General features: G+C 32.5%; 4 protein-coding genes and 1 non-coding gene across 8 annotated transcripts; all 5 read left to right on the top strand.

The window, feature by feature from the left end:
- Positions 1-658: 658 nt before the first annotated feature.
- Positions 659-5,790, top strand: LOC130983280 (FBD-associated F-box protein At4g10400-like). The gene is made up of 9 exons (XM_057907499.1): positions 659-1,502; positions 1,591-1,833; positions 1,913-2,062; positions 2,146-2,453; positions 3,237-3,391; positions 3,512-3,579; positions 3,673-3,835; positions 4,557-4,733; positions 5,425-5,790. The coding sequence occupies exons 1-4, from the start codon at positions 813-815 to the stop codon at positions 2,431-2,433; spliced, it is 1,371 nt and encodes a 456-aa protein (XP_057763482.1). The 5' UTR covers positions 659-812; the 3' UTR covers positions 2,434-2,453; positions 3,237-3,391; positions 3,512-3,579; positions 3,673-3,835; positions 4,557-4,733; positions 5,425-5,790.
- LOC130981585 (L-idonate 5-dehydrogenase-like) lies at positions 3,298-5,480 on the top strand. The gene is made up of 4 exons (XM_057905166.1): positions 3,298-3,391; positions 3,512-3,579; positions 3,673-3,835; positions 5,425-5,480. The coding sequence occupies exons 1-4, from the start codon at positions 3,298-3,300 to the stop codon at positions 5,478-5,480; spliced, it is 381 nt and encodes a 126-aa protein (XP_057761149.1).
- A 4,718-nt stretch (positions 5,791-10,508) lies between the features above and the next one.
- Positions 10,509-13,876, top strand: LOC130983026 (protection of telomeres protein 1b-like). Of its 3 annotated transcripts, none has more exons than XM_057907193.1 (10): positions 10,509-10,727; positions 11,006-11,208; positions 11,436-11,625; positions 11,764-11,828; positions 11,944-12,032; positions 12,260-12,547; positions 12,648-12,724; positions 12,865-12,929; positions 13,026-13,178; positions 13,366-13,874. In XM_057907193.1, the coding sequence occupies exons 2-10, from the start codon at positions 11,122-11,124 to the stop codon at positions 13,573-13,575; spliced, it is 1,224 nt and encodes a 407-aa protein (XP_057763176.1). In that variant the 5' UTR covers positions 10,509-10,727; positions 11,006-11,121; the 3' UTR covers positions 13,576-13,874. The 3 variants fall into 3 exon arrangements, with proteins under 3 accessions (XP_057763176.1, XP_057763175.1, XP_057763177.1); XM_057907192.1 differs by having other exon boundaries at positions 11,072-11,208; positions 13,366-13,871; XM_057907194.1 differs by having other exon boundaries at positions 10,709-10,727; positions 11,072-11,208; positions 11,441-11,625; positions 13,366-13,876.
- LOC130984537 (small nucleolar RNA snoR113) lies at positions 10,840-10,935 on the top strand. Its single transcript, XR_009088469.1, has one exon. It is a non-coding gene; the product is annotated as a small nucleolar RNA snoR113 (small nucleolar RNA).
- A 1,008-nt stretch (positions 13,877-14,884) lies between the features above and the next one.
- Positions 14,885-18,054, top strand: LOC130981887 (uncharacterized). Of its 2 annotated transcripts, XM_057905632.1 has the most exons (7): positions 14,893-15,003; positions 15,161-15,244; positions 15,545-15,677; positions 15,786-15,889; positions 16,232-16,403; positions 16,513-16,653; positions 16,750-18,054. In XM_057905632.1, the coding sequence occupies exons 2-7, from the start codon at positions 15,195-15,197 to the stop codon at positions 17,752-17,754; spliced, it is 1,605 nt and encodes a 534-aa protein (XP_057761615.1). In that variant the 5' UTR covers positions 14,893-15,003; positions 15,161-15,194; the 3' UTR covers positions 17,755-18,054. The 2 variants fall into 2 exon arrangements, with proteins under 2 accessions (XP_057761614.1, XP_057761615.1); XM_057905631.1 differs by having other exon boundaries at positions 14,885-15,244.
- Positions 18,055-18,581: the final 527 nt, after the last annotated feature.

Below are 18,581 nucleotides of genomic sequence, written 5' to 3'. Positions count from 1 at the left end.
TGAACGTTTGTGCTTAACTTTAAAAAAATGTTAAGGATTAATACTTTGAGTCGATATTTTCTTATACTATTAAAATTTTATAATAAAATTAATACTTAGTGTTTAAAGTGTAAGGCAAGAAGGCACAAAAAAAAGTGTAAGCCAAATATTAAAAAAATAATAAATTTTATTGGTTATTTATCATTACTCTTTCCAATTAGAATACATATAAGATAGTTAATTTTTTCTTTATATAACAACAAATCTATATATTTATTTGTTTTAATAAATTTAATTAAAATATAATTTAGAAGTTATTAATTAAAATTATTAATTATAAAGATAATATATTAACTATTATTAAATGAATTAACCATTCTAAATTTTATATATTAACTTTTTATAATCAAATTAAACTATCATTATGATAATATTTTTAAGCTTAATAAATATATTTATATAAGACAAATATATCATTATTTACTTTCTATATTTTTCTGTCATGTATCACCTATTTCACTACTTTAAGTAGGTAATTTTAAAATTTTTGCATCATATATTTTTATCAAATCAATAATACGTAGACATCTATCGTTAATAATATAATTTAAAATTTGAGATCAACAAATTTATAAAAAAAAATGGTCTTGGGCTTTTTGCTAGTTATTGTTAATGAACACAATATCACAGTTGAGGGGAAACACGGGGCAGATCCACGGTTTGCCTCCGAAACCTGCATTCTGGGCAAGTTTTGGAAGGTCTACTGAAATATTGAGCATTCTGTTTGACACGCTTGAATCCCACAATCCCTAGTCACCTCCTCTGCTGTGAAAATGGGGAAACGGCGGAAGCAAAGGCAAAGGAAAAGGAAAGCAGCAGTTGATAGGGCCGTTATCAGCAGGCTGCCGGATGAAATCCTGTGCAACATCCTCTCATTCCTTCCAACCAGAACGTCCGTGGCCACCAGCGTCCTCTCTCGCAGGTGGCGCTACCTCTGGAAGAAAGTCCAAGCCTTGGACCTCAGCGATGATTTCTTTTACACCCCTGAACTTTCACGTGAAGAAGCACAAGAGCGCTTTCTTATTTTTCTCAAAGTGTTTGAGCCGCTTCTGCTCCCGCTCCCCATGCGTAAGTTCCGCCTCTCTTGCCCGGTGGGTCAATTTGGGTATACAGACCTTATTGGTTGGATTGAGCACGTCATCGGCAGGGTTAGTGAACTCTATTTCTCTGTGAGGACCGATGGGCAGACTTATGAATTGTATTTTCGCAATTTGCATAGCACTTCGCTCGTGTCGCTCGTTTTGGACGGTAATATTATGATTGTTGTGGATTTTGTTCCCACTCCCAGTGAAAGTATTTTCCCATCCCTCAAGAACCTAGAGCTGCATGTCATTTTCAACTATGTGGACCTCGATTTGCTTCTATCTGGTTGCCCAGCTCTTGAAACTCTTAGGATCACTTTAACTGATTTCCGTCTTGAAGCATTCCACATGCCTAGTACCTTGAAGAGTTTAACCTTTGAGGTCACTATTATTATTATTATTATTGTGATGTAATATGGTCTTATCACATGACTTTGTCTCTGATTTTTAATTTACTAGCATTTTGCAGGAACAATATTCAGATTCCGAAGATGTGACACTTGAGCTTCTTGAGGTAAACACTCCATCTCTTGAATACCTACGTCTCACATTACGAGGTTGTTACGCAGAGATTTTGGTTTGTGATTATCCCAACATAAAAAGAGCATCTCTAGATATTTCTCGTAAATCTGGGAATATTGCTTGGGTTCCTAAGCTCCTCCGGGCACTTTGCAAAACAAAATTCTTGTGGCTGCAAGTTTCAACAATCGAGGTGATTTGCTTAACAAAACGATGAATTTATGGTTTTAGTCATGTGTTGAAATTAATATCCAATGATCTTTTGCACGCAGTGTTTGATTTGTGCGCCAGTACTAGACCTTCCCAACTTTTGCAATTTGATTCAGCTGCAACTCGATTTTCATATTTTCCAGAGTAGTCTTCTAATAGACTTGCTTCACAGTTGTCCTAAGCTTCAAGCTCTAAAAATTTATATATCTCAGGTATGGTTGATCTCATCACTTCAACTTTTTGTCTATTTGCAATTTGTTTGCATCCTTTGACTTGACTTGTTCCTTGTTTTCAGTTCGTGGATTCTATTTTGAGCGGATCTTACCTAAAATCCCGCAATGGTTGGACACAGCCACTTAGCATTCCTCACTGTATTGTATCGCATTTGAACACCGTTGAACATCGAGGATATCTAAACAGTCCAGAGGAGCATGAATTTACCGCTTATATTTTACAAAGAGGACTTGTTTTAAAGACAATGACAATTCATACTAAATATAATCTTGACTCAAAATGTGAAATTTACGAGGCGTTATCTGAAATACAAAGGGGCTCTAGCATGTGCCGACTTGAAGTAAACTAACTGATCAGCATTCACCTGTGGTAAGGACTTTGTTGCTGTATGCTCTCGGCTCTCTGCTGAACTATATGCTTCTTTTGCATCAATGGTTACATGAATTATCAGTAATGCGATAACGATGAATCTTTGCAATTAATCTGAGTGGTTTTTCATATAAGCGTCATAGAGACCATATGGGTGGTTTGTCCTCATCCATATTGTGATATGGTCATGTCACATGTGGTTGTTTATATGCTATAAATCGCTTTCAGCCTTTGCTAATGCCTAATGGATTTTTCTGAAGAGCATGCATGCTTCTATAATCTATCCTGTTGTATTTATTCATGTCATGACTGTGTCTCATACCAACCATAGAACTCCCTATTTGTTTTGTCATCAAAGCATGAACTCAGCTCAGCACCATAACATATCAATCAATTTCATTATGGATTAGGGACTGATCCACTAATAAGTATGGCTCTAACCCTAAAAATAATTAGGATCCTGTAAAGTATGCAATTCTGGCATAGTCATTGAATAGTGATTTATCAGAATATTTTAAATTTTTTTCCCCATAAGAGTTATTAATTTCTCAATAAACAATGGTGAAATATGTTTTAGTGGTGCTAAATCAGAATAAGTTGTAGGAAAAAAAATTGAAGCAATGAAATACAAACCAGTACAAAGTCATACCTTGACATCATTTTCTTACAAAGACACAAAGTGGCATTAGCATAGTCCAAAAGATGATATGTATAATTGTGGATCATGAACTGAATAATGAAGAGTGCAAAGGACTGTGACAGTGGTAGTGACGCTTTATGCAGATGAAATTAGATATGACACAAGGAAAGGCATTAGCAACAGATGATGATGATTAACACAGAAATGTCACAAAGTGAAGATGAAGAGATCAACATGGCAGCTTGGATTCTTGGTGTTAAAAATCTATCAATTCAACCATATCCACTTCCTTCTTTAGGTAAATTGATCTTCTTATCCATACTTAAAATTTCAAGTCATTTAACTTGTACACTCATGATATCTAATGAAGTGATTGAAGCTCATGAGTACTGTGATGATCAACAATCTTCAATTTCAGGTCCCCATGATGTTACAATTAGAATTAAAGCTGTTGATATTTGTGGAAGTGATGTTCACTACTATAAGGTAAGAGCCTGAAAGTTCTTATTATCACTAATTATTAGTACTCTAGCATTTGCTTAATTCTGTTCTTTGAACACGACTAAACTTTGTTGCTAGACTATGGGATGTGCAAATTTTATTGCCAACAAGCCTATGGTACTGGGGCATGAATGTGCTGGAATCGTTCAAGAACTTGGCACTCAAGTCCAATCTCTTGCAGTAGGGGACAGGGTAGCCTTAGAGCCTGGAATCAGTTGCCAAACATGCAATTTCTGCAAAGGTGAGTTAAGAATCATATTGATCAGAGACTTGTAGCCTTATATGGTATGATAAATGTAACCAATTAGTAACTAATTCTTGAAATATCTAACTGTATCTCTAATAAGGTGGCCGCTACAATCTCTGTCGTGGCATGAAATTTTTTGGATCAGCATCAACTCACGGTTCTCTTGCCAATATGATAAACTTTTCTATGTGTTGCTCTGATATATCCTATGTTTCAATTTAGATGCACTTCATTTCATGTGTTATATTCAATAAGTTACAAAAATACTAATGATGAACATTCAAAACTAACATACTTATAAGACTATATATATAATTATATATATAATAAACCTTCTTCAAGAGATACTGATTTTATAGGCAAAGGAGTCAAATAATCTTGTTAATGTTTTTCTAATCTAGTAACATTGCAATTGATTCCAATAAAATATTGAATGTTCCATTATGTTTTCGGGTGGTGCATCCTGCCAATCTGTGTTTCAAGCTACCTGACACTGATTGGTAAGATATTTGCAATGGCCACATTTTGATTTAGGATATGGAATTCTTCAACTTAATTCCATGCTTTTGTATCTTTTATTGAGAAAAATTTGCCAATTACGTTTCCTTTTCTTCTTATTTTGTCTAGAAATTATTTTCTAAAATGTTGAGTGATTTCCTTTTGCATTCGTTAGACAGAGTGTAGTTCTTTCTCAAGTCACAAACACTATCTACAGGTTTAGCTGGTGACCATCTGCAAATAAAAGACTCGGTAATGGATGTTGAGTTATCAGAGAAAAGTAAATCTCAGCTACCATGTGCTTCAGTTTCAACCAAACATAGTGGAAAAGAAAATAATGTGGATATGATGTCTCCTTCACATCCAGTGGGATCAATTTCTGGTGCGAAAAATGGTAGGAAAATAAGTCTATCTTTTTTTTCCAATATCCAGACACATTTAGTAGAAATAAATATAGTAGTTATTTGTAGATTAATAAGGTGTATACATGTGAACAAATGTCTAATTCAGAATGATTTTTTTAATGTAATTATTAGTTTTATTTTGGGTGTGTTATATATATCAATTAATGTGAAAGAATATAACCTTCATATGATGATGGGAAAAGATCAACTATAGAATGTCACAAGAGTAGATTATGGTATACAGAAGATAGATGATAACAAAATGGAGAAAGTAAAACGTGCTGTAGCAACAGTAAAGACAAAAATTCTAGCAAATGAGAAAGATGACCAAATTCAAGAACTAGCTTCTACATTGATAGAAAGGCAGGCAGTCTCTTAGCACATAAGATAGTTTTTTACGTTCCTCATTCTGGTAGTGATGGGTCTTAGATACATATTTTTTGCTTATCTTGCTTCATTATGGAAGTGTTTATTTACTTTTGGTTTTTTGGAAAAGTTTTGTGCTCTTTGATGTTATTACTTTAAGTGTTTTGAGTTTGATTGCTTCATTGTACTAAGTAGTAGTATTACTGACCTAAAGGCGTGAACTACGAAATGGTCACTTTGAAGTTTAGCTATTTAGATAGTAATATACTAATATGTATGTATTGCTTATGTTCGTTTGATAATATGCGTTTGCAGGTCACACCAAAGACAACGATTATGGCCTTGCTGGTGAGAAATGGTTTTTTTTATAGTTTTCTAGGTAGTTTTGTTAATAATCCTATAGCATATGTTATTGGACCTATAAAAGTAATAAAAAGTTAAGGACATCTCTTTCATTTTTTTATTTCCATGAACGGGTGGCTACAGATAACCCATGTATGTACATACCAAAAGCAATGGATTACTTTCATAATTTTATTTTCAATCAATTTCAATTAAGCAGCAAGTCATGTAGCTTCTATTGAGATGCTGATAAGTTATGTTGAATGTGAAGGTCATGGTTTTATTGAATGAATAAATTTTCTGTGTTGATGCCATTTTAAATTTTTCTTCTATTCTCTTTGCTAATTGTTACAATATTTACAGAAGCTGCATGATATTATGCTTTTTTTACTATCCAAAGTTGTCTTATTCTTTTATAATTGTTATTTGATGGTAGTCTCTTTTACTATTTTAAATTGGTTTTTTTATGTTTTGGAGTGTCAACGTCAAATAGTATAGTTCTTTATTCTTTTGAGAAATTTGGTTTTAATCATTATAAGTAGTTTGCTGTTAATATTCTCAATGTATTTTATAAAGTACTTCATTTACAACTAGAGAAAATAAATCAAATAAATTGTTATCGATATCTCTTATTATGCTAATTTTAAATGTTGTAAATAAATAATATAAAACTATCTTTCAAAAATAGAGTTATCCATTTATTATCCAAACTTGAATTTGAATTATGCAACTGACTCTTTTTAAGAAAAAACAATTGTGTATTTTATAAGTGAAAGTAAGTTTGAAAGTAGTTGCTATCATTACAAATAATAAATTAAATATTTTTATTTTATTCAAAATTTTGGTAAAAGAAGACATACTACAATGCAATATATTAAGTGATTATTTTTCTTTATTCTGGCTATGTATACATATTTTATAATAAATATTTTTTGCCACGAGTATTTTTTTAACAATTATACACGTATTTGCTTTTTTTGGTTAATTGAAAAATAATTTAAATATGTGATTAATTAGTAACGATTGTATTTTTATATGCGTGTCAAAAATATTTAGTATAAGAATAGTATTTTTTCATGTATTTTACATTTTAATTAATATAATTATTTTTATATTTTTCTATTAAAATAATAACCTCTTTTAAAATGACACAATATATTAAGGTATATAATAATATTTATTTTTTATAAACATATATCTGCTTAATAATGTATATATAAGACTTTAAAAGCTAACTTCATTTATTCAAGTTTCACTTATAAATTATAGTATAATATCCATATACATATTAATTACTGTACTGTGCATATGATGTTGTACTTAGCTTTTACAGTTGGATAACTTTGTGCTGTAAAAATAATTATATAAATTGTTGACCAAGACAATAATGCATTAATGCCATGATCTGAAAAAGAAAAATCATTGATGGGTTGAATCTCGGTAGTTATTTGAGGGTAGAATTTTTCAGCATAATATAGCAGACTGAATTTGATATAGCATTGATTTTTTTAGTTGTTGGAGACAAATGTGATGTGATTTGAGGATCTTCTAATGCTGGTCTGCAAGTATATAGTATCAATAAGATTATTAAAGTAAGTAGAATCATCATATACCTTTTCTTTAAAAGAGGATTTTTAGTTACCGGAATTTCTACGTGTCTTGATGGAGGGGGTTTTACGGTGAGTTTTTACGTAGTATTTCCTTTTTATTCAAGAGCACATATCCTCCATCTTCATCTTTTATAGATTCAATTTATTTTGATCTCTCTTTCCATTCTTCTCTGATTTGGTCCCTTTTTCTGTTTTTCATTCACGGATTTCTAAATTCTTGCTTCTCTCTTCTGACATCTTTCTTTTCCAATCACTTTCTTTATTTGTTATCGTTACGGTATTGTAAATATATAATTTTTTGGAATGAATTATTAATTTGGTTTCTGTCCATTTTTCAGAATAACAACGTAACCCCTCAATAAAAAACGATCAATTCGTCCTTGTCCTCTACTTCTTGACACAATACGATCTCTGTCATTGTTTTTCTGTCAACTCTGAATGGAAAATGCTGACGTGTCAGGTTAAAAAATAAACAAAGAACTAATTATTTTTAAATTTAAATTGGTTAGGAGTTTATTTGTCCTTATTTTTTTCAAATGATTTTTTATTCATTATATTAATATTCTTTTTTCAATAAATTATTGAATATATGGTATAATAAGTACAAACTAATTAATAAATTATTCAAATTTAAAAATATTATTTAATATGAAACTAAATAAATAACTCTCAAATGTAATTTTTAAATATAAAATAATAAACATTAAAATTCGGTTAATACATTAATAATAATAACCCTATAATATTAGAGTTATTAATTTAATGCAAAGATATCAAATAGAATTATTAATTTAGTTTAAAGAGATAAAAAATTAAATTTGTTATTATTCAAAAAAAATTTACTATATATCAAATAATGTGTTCATTAATTTTCACTTTATTATGAAAATTATCTAGGTCATAGTACTTTATTTTGAGTAAAATATATGTAAATTTAATTGAATTTTAATATACATAAAACTTTAATCAATCCACGTTATTCTTATATTGATAAATCTCCATCGATTTGTAGCTTTATGATAATATGTATTATTAGTAGATTAATAATATTACTGATGTTTTGAGTTTGTTGAGTTTATAAATGGTCTATATATATATAATATTTTTATTTTATTTAGTATTAGTAACCGTCTCATTGTATATTTTAGTGCAAGCAAAAATATCAAATAGAATTATTAATTTAGTTTAGAGAGATAAAAAATTAAAATTGTTATTACTCAAATTTTTTTTATTATATATTAAATAATGTGCTCATTAGATTCCATTTTATTGTGAAAATTATCTAGATCATAATACTAATAGTGTATCATAAGATTATTATTATTAATGTATTAATCATATTTTAATATTTATGATTTATGTATTTAAAAATTATATTTGAGAATTATTTATTTAATTTCATACTAAATGATATTTTTAAATTTGAATAATTTATTAATTAGTTTGTATTCATTATACCATGTATTCAATAATTTATTGAAAAGGAATATTAATATAATGAATAAAAAAATAATTTGAAAAAGATATCGTTATAAGGACAAATAAACTCCTAACCAATTTAAATTTAGAGATAATTAGGTCCCTATCCATTTTTGAACCTGACGCGTCAGCATTTTTCGTTCAGAATTGACAGAAAAATAGTCACATGGACCGTGTGTAATTTGAAATTTTATTTAATTTTTTAGAGTTTGGATAATTTTGTCTATCTTTCATGGGTATAACTTTAATTTCCATATTTTTATGGTTAGAAATGTCGGCGTCTGAATTTTACATGATCAGAAATAGCTATTTACTCAAAAATAAAAGAGTATATACCCATTTTGGTATTCAAAGAATTTCAGACCCGACACTTTAGTCTCCAACTAAAATTAATTATTCGATTGGTCCCTAACAAAATAACTTTATTAATCACTTAGGTCCTTTACTCCGTCAACTCTAACGGAGGACAAAATAATCCCTGACAACTCTAACAGGGGACAAAATGGTCCCTGATCTCCTCTATTCGGAAACGACACTGTTCTCTCCCAATTTCCATCATATCTCGCATAACACTAACAGTCTAACACTATAACTTCAAGCTACACAATGCACACTCTACAACTTCAATGTTCACAAGAAAAAATTCTCAACTTGTTCTCAATCAATTCATACTCAGAAAACTAATGATTATGTCTCTCAACTACTTGCCGTCTTCGATAGATCCCATGAATCTAGACAGCAAGACTGATTTGGTAAGACTCGTCGTCGTCGTTGCCATATCTCTTCTCCTCTGCCCTTTCATCTCTATGACCACATTGTCCACCACTCCGATTACTTCCTTCAGCTTCTTCTCCGAACTAATATTCAGTAATTGCTTCAGTTTCCATATGAGCGGCAATGATGACATTGCTTGTTGTACTGATAGCTTATATGCGAGGTTAAAGCTGTCTGCCAACTTAGACTCTAGGAAAGAAGGAATGAAGCACTCAGTGTCTATTTCAAATGAGAATTTGCATATAATGTCGAAGGAGAATATTCTCATGATGTCCTAATGTCTAATAATCTATATTACTTGTCGAAGAGTGGAGAAAGGCGTGCCCTTTGGGTAGTTGTAGAACTTGGTATTGAGGATATTGTGGACATTGTCGGAGTTGGAGGTGATGTTATCGAGGACGTGAAAGTGGATGCTTCTGGTGGGTGAAGTGAGGTGGATGTATCAGATTTAGGAAGTGTGTGGTCCATGACATGTTGAGATAGGTGCGGCACATGTAGCAATTACACCATGACTTAATCTTGGAATTAAAGAGGAGGAAGGAAAAGATAGAAAAGAAGACTGTAAAGGTGAAGAAGAAGAGTATGAATGTTAGGGTTATGCGAGATATGATAAAAATTGGGAAAGAACAGTGTCGTTTTCGAATAAAGGGATCAGGAATCATTTTGTCCCTTGTTAGAGTTGTCAGAGATTATTTTGTCCCATATTAAAGTTGTCAGGGATCATTTTGTCTTCCGTTAGAGTTGACAGAACCAAGAACCTAAGTAACTGACAGAATTAATTGTTAGGGATCAATCGAGTAATTAATTTTAGTTGAATACTAAAGTGTCTTATTCAAAATTTTTTGAAAACTAAAATGGATATATACTTCAAATAAAATAGTATCTTCTTTTGTCAATTATTCGCCAATTGTTATTAACCTTTTTTTTTTCAAAATCTTATCAAATTTTATTGATATATGTTTTGTATTGTACCACACAAATAATATATGCTAAGCAGTATGAATATTGCCTTATTTATTTGTTTATTTTTGTTACTATTTATATATTCAAATCTCCTTAGGGAAAGATGATAATTGAATTTTGTGGATATATTTAATTAAAATATTCAACATAATACAAATATTTATATTTTAGTTGTCATTTTTAAAAAAAAAATTACTATATTAATGTGACTACTCAGTATCTTCCGATTCATCCAAAAAAGCTGGTAACTTTTGAGTGTCGTCTCCCTCCACTTTGTAAGTTCCAATCCTTTGACGCAAAACCCTAACTGAGTATGTGAGAGAGAAATGGCTTCCAGAAGCGGAATGAAGTGTTTTCCGATAAAAGATGTTCTTTCATTACTCAGCCAGAGAGTGTCTGTTGTGGCGGTTATCCTCGAATACTCCTTCCCTAAGACTACGAGAGGCACTGGTATGTATCTTCATTTCTCGTTGCAAAGTTTGCATCTTTCCTCTTTCAAATTTATGGGTTTCTTCTATTCTTTACTTTTATTTTATAAAAAAGAAACATTTAACTTGAGAACCGGCGATGATGATAAAAAGGCCGGGCTTACAGCTGCCATGTGCTTCCACTGGTAGTAGCTTGATGAGTGTTTCTCTGAAGGTGTTTTTTGAGCCGGTTTCACTCTTTTTGTGTGTGATGTGTGGAGTGTTTGAATTTGACCAACTTTGATGACCTTCTTTTTTCAGAGTATAGCATGAAATATATAATCTGCTAATGCTGCTGCTCATGGTGTTCATAACAAATTTCTGCAGATTACTGCTGTGTCTTAAGAATAGTTGATCAATCACATCATGAAACCGGTATGGCTGTTAATCTTTTTGCTCTCACTGCTGATAAGCTTCCCCATGTTGCTGAAGCCGGAGATGTGATTCACCTTTGTAATGTTTCGGTATGCTTTCATATTAACCTCTTGCATTCACATGTTGAAGTTAATGTATTTCACGAGTTTACATAGATATTGATTAGTGACCTTGTGTTGTAAAGTTGAAATACATTGGCATAAACTGTATGTTCATTTGCTAATTGCTACTCTTATTGAATAGAAGTGAAATTTCTTTTGTATAGACAAAATTACATCTTGTATTCTTTAAATATTCACTGTTTTACCTTTTGTAGGTAAGATCGTTTGATGGGGAATATAATCTCGTTTACAGTAAAGCATTTTCCTCTTTTGCCTTATATCAAGGGAAAGATAGTGATGATCTTGTTCCTTATCAAGTTTCTTCTAAGTATCAGCGTACAAATGAGGACAGAATATGCATACACGAACTTAGAAAATGGCGGGTCAACTTTCAGCCAAATGATGGTACTTTGGTGTTGCATTCTGTATTACTCAGTATAGACTTGCATACATCCATTAAGTTTTATTCATGACTTCATAATCTAGCTTTATACCTTGCTAAATTTTGATGTGTGAATTCAAGGTTTTTGATATGCTGTGTAGGCAGACAGGAATTTCGTTTGTTTAAAGAAATCAAGGAAGGGGATCACGTGAATTTGGCATGCAAGGTAGTTGAGTTGGATTTTAGTCACTATGTTGCACGAGAGATTTCTATACCTGTACTTTTTATTGTTTCTACTCAAAAGCACTAATTCTACTTCATGCTTTTCGTTGTATCTTAAGATACTTCATTTCGGTGAGGTTGCCAAAGATGAATGGTTTATCTATGTCTGGGATGGTACTGATGCCCCACCAAACGCCATACGTTCAAAGTGAGTTGAAATACAAGCTTGCTTTTATTTGAACATCTCTGCCATTTGTACTTATAATGATAGAGAACATATATTGATCCTTTGCTAGTAAGGGCTTAGTTTTCAATTGTATATATCCATTGCACTAGAGGTGATTTTTTGACTAGTTTATATGATTGTAAAAAATGTTTTATGTTACTATGTTGGTGTGTTAAAGAAATTTTGTTGACTCTATTTATGAATTGCAGGCTAGAAGATGAAATGAATTGTCCACTTCCTTTACAATTGGAATCATTGCCCTTGCCAAGAGATCTATATTGTACTTTCCCTACTGTTGGGTCCATATTGAGGATAACCTTTGATGGGAGCATTGACAAGAGTCATTTTCACCTTCTAGACAATGTTAAACTTAAATGGATTAAGTTGGTCAATATGCGCCTTGAAGTGCATGCAGGACTATGGCGTGGCTTTTTTACCCCTTTTACAAAGTTTCGATACACTCCAGCTGAAGATAATCTCATTTTAACACGCAAAAGGTGGTAGAAAAATTAGTTCAAACATTTACATGGTTTTTGGATATATAAGGTTGGGAAACTTGAGCTTATCTATGTATTCTTTTTGTTTGCCTTGAAGCAGGTTATCTGACGAGCGGATATCTCGGAGATTTGAAATAAATTATTTGGGGTGTGTCCCTGGACCTTCAACTGTGACAGGTATTTCATTTGTCTCACTAAGGTCTATTTCCTTAACTTGTAATTTTCATATTAAAGTTATGATTGGCAGAAATTATGAGAATTTTTATCTTATATATATTTTTTTAAAGTGGAATAACAATCGTTCTTGATCAATACAGTTGTAACGGTTGATTGTCATTGTGCGCCGCATGTTACTCTGATGGAAGCCCTCACGAATAATCAGGTGTTATATGGCCTTTTCGTTGTTGTGACCATGCTCTTAGTTTCAACTCAGTTACTCTTCTGATGCTCTTCTGCTTATTGAATTAACGTATTGTAGGTGACTGCCAAGTTCAAGTGTGTAGTTCGAGTGGTTGCAGCGTTGCCTTGCCAACCTGAAATGCTCTGCTCTCCTGCTGGGATATACAGAATGCGGTTGACCCTAGAGGATGCAACAGCTAGAATTCATGCCTATGTTTTTGCCAAGGATGGGGTTTGCACAAATTTTATCTAATGTTCATAGATTTAGGCTTCTTGTTAATTGTTTTATGATAATGAGCTAAAGTTATTGTTTCTAACTTGAGTTTTGCTTTATCACTTTTAATATCTTATTTTGTTTTCCATATTTATGTGTCTGGTCCTTTTCCTTTTCCCTTTTTTGTTATCTTGATACATGGCAGGAGACTCTTTTTGGTGGCTATCCGGACACGGATAGTTTGAGCAAGAAGCTAAACAAATTGCTTGGAGTAACTGAAGGTGGTGCTACCAGTGATAAGAGAAATCCGCCATGGGTTTCTGTTTGTCTTGAATCATACTACCTCAATAAAGATGACACCTGGGGAACTAGACATTTCAGAGTATCCAGCACCAAAGTAGCGGAAGAAGCATGAAGTGTTGTTAAGAATGCTTTTCTCCACTTTTTTTGAGACTATATGTTGCAGGCTGTACATTTTGGTGAACTAGAAAATGCAGTTATATTTTGCTAGAGATATAGGACTTGCTTTGTATGCAAGGAAAAATGGAAAACCTTTGTTTTTTTTGGTAAACTTTGAATGTAAATGTGTAGATGAAATGCAACCCTTCTGGAATGAACAATAGTATATCAGGGTATGTAAGGAAATGCTCAATGGAACAAATTTATATGATATGTGAATATTGATATCTATATTGCAATCATACAAACTGTGGTTGAAGATGCAAAAGCCCAAATATTCATTGTTAATGTGTATATTCAAATAGCAAGGTAACCAAGGCTTTTGTATTCGATAAAAAATACAACTTTTATTTATTAAGAAAAGTATAGGGTATCAATATATTATCTGTTAATTTATTGTCAATAATAATTAATTATTATATTTTAAATATATATAAAAAAACAAATCTAAAAAATACATTTATAAAGATACTTTTATTAGACACAGTTATAAAAAAGACATTTTTATTAGACATATCTACAAAAATATTTTTATTAAACACAGTTTTTTTTTTTTTTACCAAAGATAGGATATTCGAACTCGCAATTTTTTAATTAAGTATGGGGAGATTATGCCATTTGAGCTATTACTCATTAGTTTTGTTAAACATAGTTATAAGTAAGAGTTGGCAGAAATTGATAGAAATACTATGGTATTGTAGCGGAATTGTATTTATTATTATTTTTATTTTGGACTTGAAAAAATGCAACCTGTGACCTTGCTTAGTAGATGTTAGAACTTAGAACTTAGAACTTAGAAGAATAGAACCCTTATGGTATTAATTGCTAAACCCAAAATCAATGTTTCGGATTACCGCGTTGATTTACTTGATGAATGATGGAAATGTCGGCAATATATAATGAAAATGAATAACAGATAATAGGCATACTTTTATTTTTGTTTTCTTTTCTCGAGGTTTTTTGGCTAGTGCTAAAATCTCTTGGAATTTATTTTAGTGGTTAATACTAGATAATTATATCTTCGCTAACGACTTCTGTTGGTAAGATAATACTTGTGATAAAAAATAATAATATTAACAAATTCTTTGACTTAAAAAACAATTAAACATATCATTATTTTCCTTTCATTGTTTATATTTTTATAAAATCTAAAACAAATGTTCCGAAGTCTTTGTAGCATCAAACTCTTAATTAAAAAAAAGGGAAAATTAGTTTTATTTAACAAACGAGATATAAAGTATAAACAAGAAACGAATTAAAAAAAAAAAAATCAGAAAAACATAAGAGTTGGGTTTCACTTTCACAAATCCTTATTGAGTTCAGATTTCAGAATCCTTACTTCTTAAGGAAAGGGATTTCGCAAATTTCCTCTCGTTTTTTCTTCGTATGTAACACATCCATCATCGTTGATATCACACCCAATTTACCTTTCTCTTTCTCATTCTAAAAATCCAAAATAATCACCAAACTCTCTTTAATATCCTAAACTCACAGAAATTCTCAATTTTTGGTTTTGAGTTTTGATCTCGCTCTGATTTTAGGGATCCATTTCTGATCGAAACAAAGACCCGCACCATGTCGATGCTCGATTCGTTCTTCAAACAGGGTTTTAAGGCTGCTAAATGGTACTCCTTCTTCCGTTTTTTTTTTTAGATATTCAAGTTTGGATGAGCTGAATTTAATTTTGATTACTGCATCGTTTAGTGTTATGCCTTCATTGAACTATTTGATGTTGATTACCATGAATTATTGTTTTTCTTAATTTGCTCAGGAACTGGATTATTATGATTTGAGTATCTTGAATATTGATTTGTTGTGCAATTTCGGGAGAGATTATTTTATTTTTATTATTTATGTTTTGGTTCCCTGTGTTTACATGTTCAACTGTTCAAGTGATTGATGATCACCATTGTTTATACTTTCAGTAAAACCCTGCTGAAGCTGACAATTCCACGCATAAAGCTTCTAAGGAACAGAAGAGATATCCAGTTAAAGAATATGCGGCGGGAGATTGCCAAGCTACTTGAGACTGGTCAAGAAGCCACCGCTCGCATCAGGGTATAGCTTAATCTCTTTTCAGTGTGATAATTTTGAACCGATGACCCCGGACAAAAGGGAAGTCTTTTATGGTATTAAAGTGTTCTTGAATGTTTTTGCTTGATGCAGGTGGAGCATATTATCAGAGAGGAGAACATGATGGCTGCCCAGGAAATCATTGAACTGTTCTGTGAACTGATTGCTGTGCGACTTCCAATAATCGAGGCACAAAGGTATTCTAGCTTTTTTTGCTGGTTTGAATTTATTTTACATTATTGACATCCAAGTATGATTTACAATTAAGCTAGCAATGTGTAGAACCTGCATTTGTTAACATGAAGCATTTTTCTTGTCACTAAAAGTAGCACTACCCCCCCTCCTTTTTTCTCAATCATTCATCTTTCACTTATTATTAGTCAATTGTTCAGCTTTTTGTTTCGAGGTTAATTTGGAAATCTCTTAGAATTTTTAGTAATATAAATCTATATCCATGGGGATCAGAATAGGTTTTTGTGTAGCTTCTATATGCCATTTGATGCGTTATTTTGTCTCATCAAATTTTTAATGTTTCTCAGGGAATGTCCCCTAGATTTGAAGGAAGCCATATCTAGCGTATGTTTTGCTGCACCCAGATGCGCAGATCTGCCAGAGTTATTGCAGGTTCAGCAGGCATTTGCTGCCAAATATGGGAAGGAATTTTTATCTTCTGCTACTGAGCTCAGGCCGGACTGTGGTGTTAATCGCCAGGTTCCTTAACTTTTCATCCTACGTGGAGGAAAGCATTTATATAGACTTACCATCAAGGATGAAAGTTATTCTCTTTTATGACATTTTTCCTTGTGAATTTCACTTGCAGTTAATAGAGCTGCTGTCGGTTCGTGCTCCGTCACCTGAAAAGAAACTGAACCTTCTAAAAGAAATTGCTGTTGAGCATGAGATAGAATGGGATCCGGCTGCTTCAGAAACCGAGTTCTTTAAGAAACACGAGGACTTGCTGGTAAGTACTAGGCAGTAGTGACTAGTGCAACAGTAACAATCTCATGTTGGCTTTCCTTTCTTTGCACCATAATCTTAAATGTTTTTTCTTTGTCAGAATGGCCCCACACAATTTGTTGGGTCAAACGTGCCACCACCTGAAGAAAAACAGGATGAAGAGTCAGACACTGCTCGTGATACATTCAATAAAGAACAACCTGATTCTGATTCTGATTCGGACATATTAGACTTCCCTGATGTGCCTAAGGTATCGGTCCAGCCAAATGCAAATGTTGCCACAGCTCCAGGAGTTGTTCCACCTCCTGAAGTTGATCTTCGTTCATCTAGCTACTCTGGAGATATCCCAGATATAAGGCATGAGCAAGTTCATGAGATATCAACTATTCAGAGAGATGAACCCCAGAATACATCTGGTAAAATGGAAAGCAAGCAGTTTGTGCCATTCATCTCCCCTCCTTCACTACCGCCTGGATCATATTCTACTAGACATAGTGATTCTTCTCCCCCCATGTCGAACACAAAAACTGAAGCCAATGTGGACTCCTTGTCAAGCTCAAAATCTGAAGCCAATGTGGACCTGCAGGATGTGTTGGCTGCTGCTCATGCTGCCGCAGAAACTGCTGAACGTGCTGCAGCTGCAGCTCGCTCAGCAGCTAGTCTTGCTCAAGTCCGGATTAGCGAGCTTACCAGGAAAAACAGTGAACAGTCACCTGATAGCAGCTCTGTGAACCCATTTTATGCAGGTGGTGACAATCAATCTGTTACAGAAAGGGGACATCTAGCTAAGCATAATTCTGGAGGTACCTCCGATGGCAGTGGCGGAAATACTCCTGAACTTAATCAGGATCACTTTGCTTCACCAGACTCTCATTCTCGTTCACCAACTTTTCCTTCATTCGATACACTCAAAGCAGATTTTGATACTTCTTTACCCAAAAATCATATAGTGGGAGAGAAATTCTCTGCTCACCAGCCTAATAGATTGCCTTCATTAGATGATGATCCATATTTTTCATACCCCAACTTATTTTCCCGGCAAAGCTCAAATGCAGGATCACAGAATCATCATTCAGATAATAGCCGTTCTACTCATGATATGTGACAGGGAATGAGGGAATTGTCATTCAACCACTCATTTGACTCTGGAAGTCTTGCTCCCGAGTGTTGTTTACATTTTATGCCAGATGTAAAGTCTACATTATTTTTGTTTAATTTTGAAGAGTACGGAAATCCCTACTTTGTTGTCTACACTGAACAAACCATGGCTAGATTTGCACGATGATGGGAAAACTGCAAGTATATAATTGCCTTAGTTCAAAAGCCTTGAATTCTCTGTTGCTGTGTACTCCCAATGGATATATAAATTTGCTGTAGTGTTAAAAATAAAAGCTTTCAGCATCAATGCATCATGTAGATATGAGATTGCCCAATGTTAGGTTACGCCTTACCGGATACTGCTAGACATGTCTTGCTTTCAAAACTTGGTTTGTAAATTGTAATTACTGTAATATTGGTTCAGTTTTATAGTGTGAAACATTTCACTCTACCTCCAAAGGCGTTTTAGTTTTAAGATTCCATAACAAATATAAATGTCAATAATATTATCTTACCACAAAAATGGTGTCTATTTATATACCAATTTTATAGTTACTATGAGTTGGTGCCTAAATTTTGTTTAATTTACATTTTATAGTAAGTTTTGATTTTTTTAAAATTATTTATTTTTATATCTTTTAAATCAAATATTGATTTTTAATTTTTTTTAATAAGTAGACACCACTTTTTAGGTACCATAGCATTAACAATATGTAATATATTCCGAATAGCATACTTTTCATTCTTTTCAATTGGAGCTATATAGATTATAGACTATAACCACTAAAGAACATATACGTGAATAAAGTATCACTAGGTCTATGTAATGTACTT

The sequence above is a fragment of the Arachis stenosperma genome, chromosome 5 (assembly GCF_014773155.1).
Source record: "Arachis stenosperma cultivar V10309 chromosome 5, arast.V10309.gnm1.PFL2, whole genome shotgun sequence".
Lineage (NCBI taxonomy): Eukaryota > Viridiplantae > Streptophyta > Magnoliopsida > Fabales > Fabaceae > Arachis > Arachis stenosperma.
This window is presented reverse-complemented; position numbering and strand designations above follow the sequence as displayed.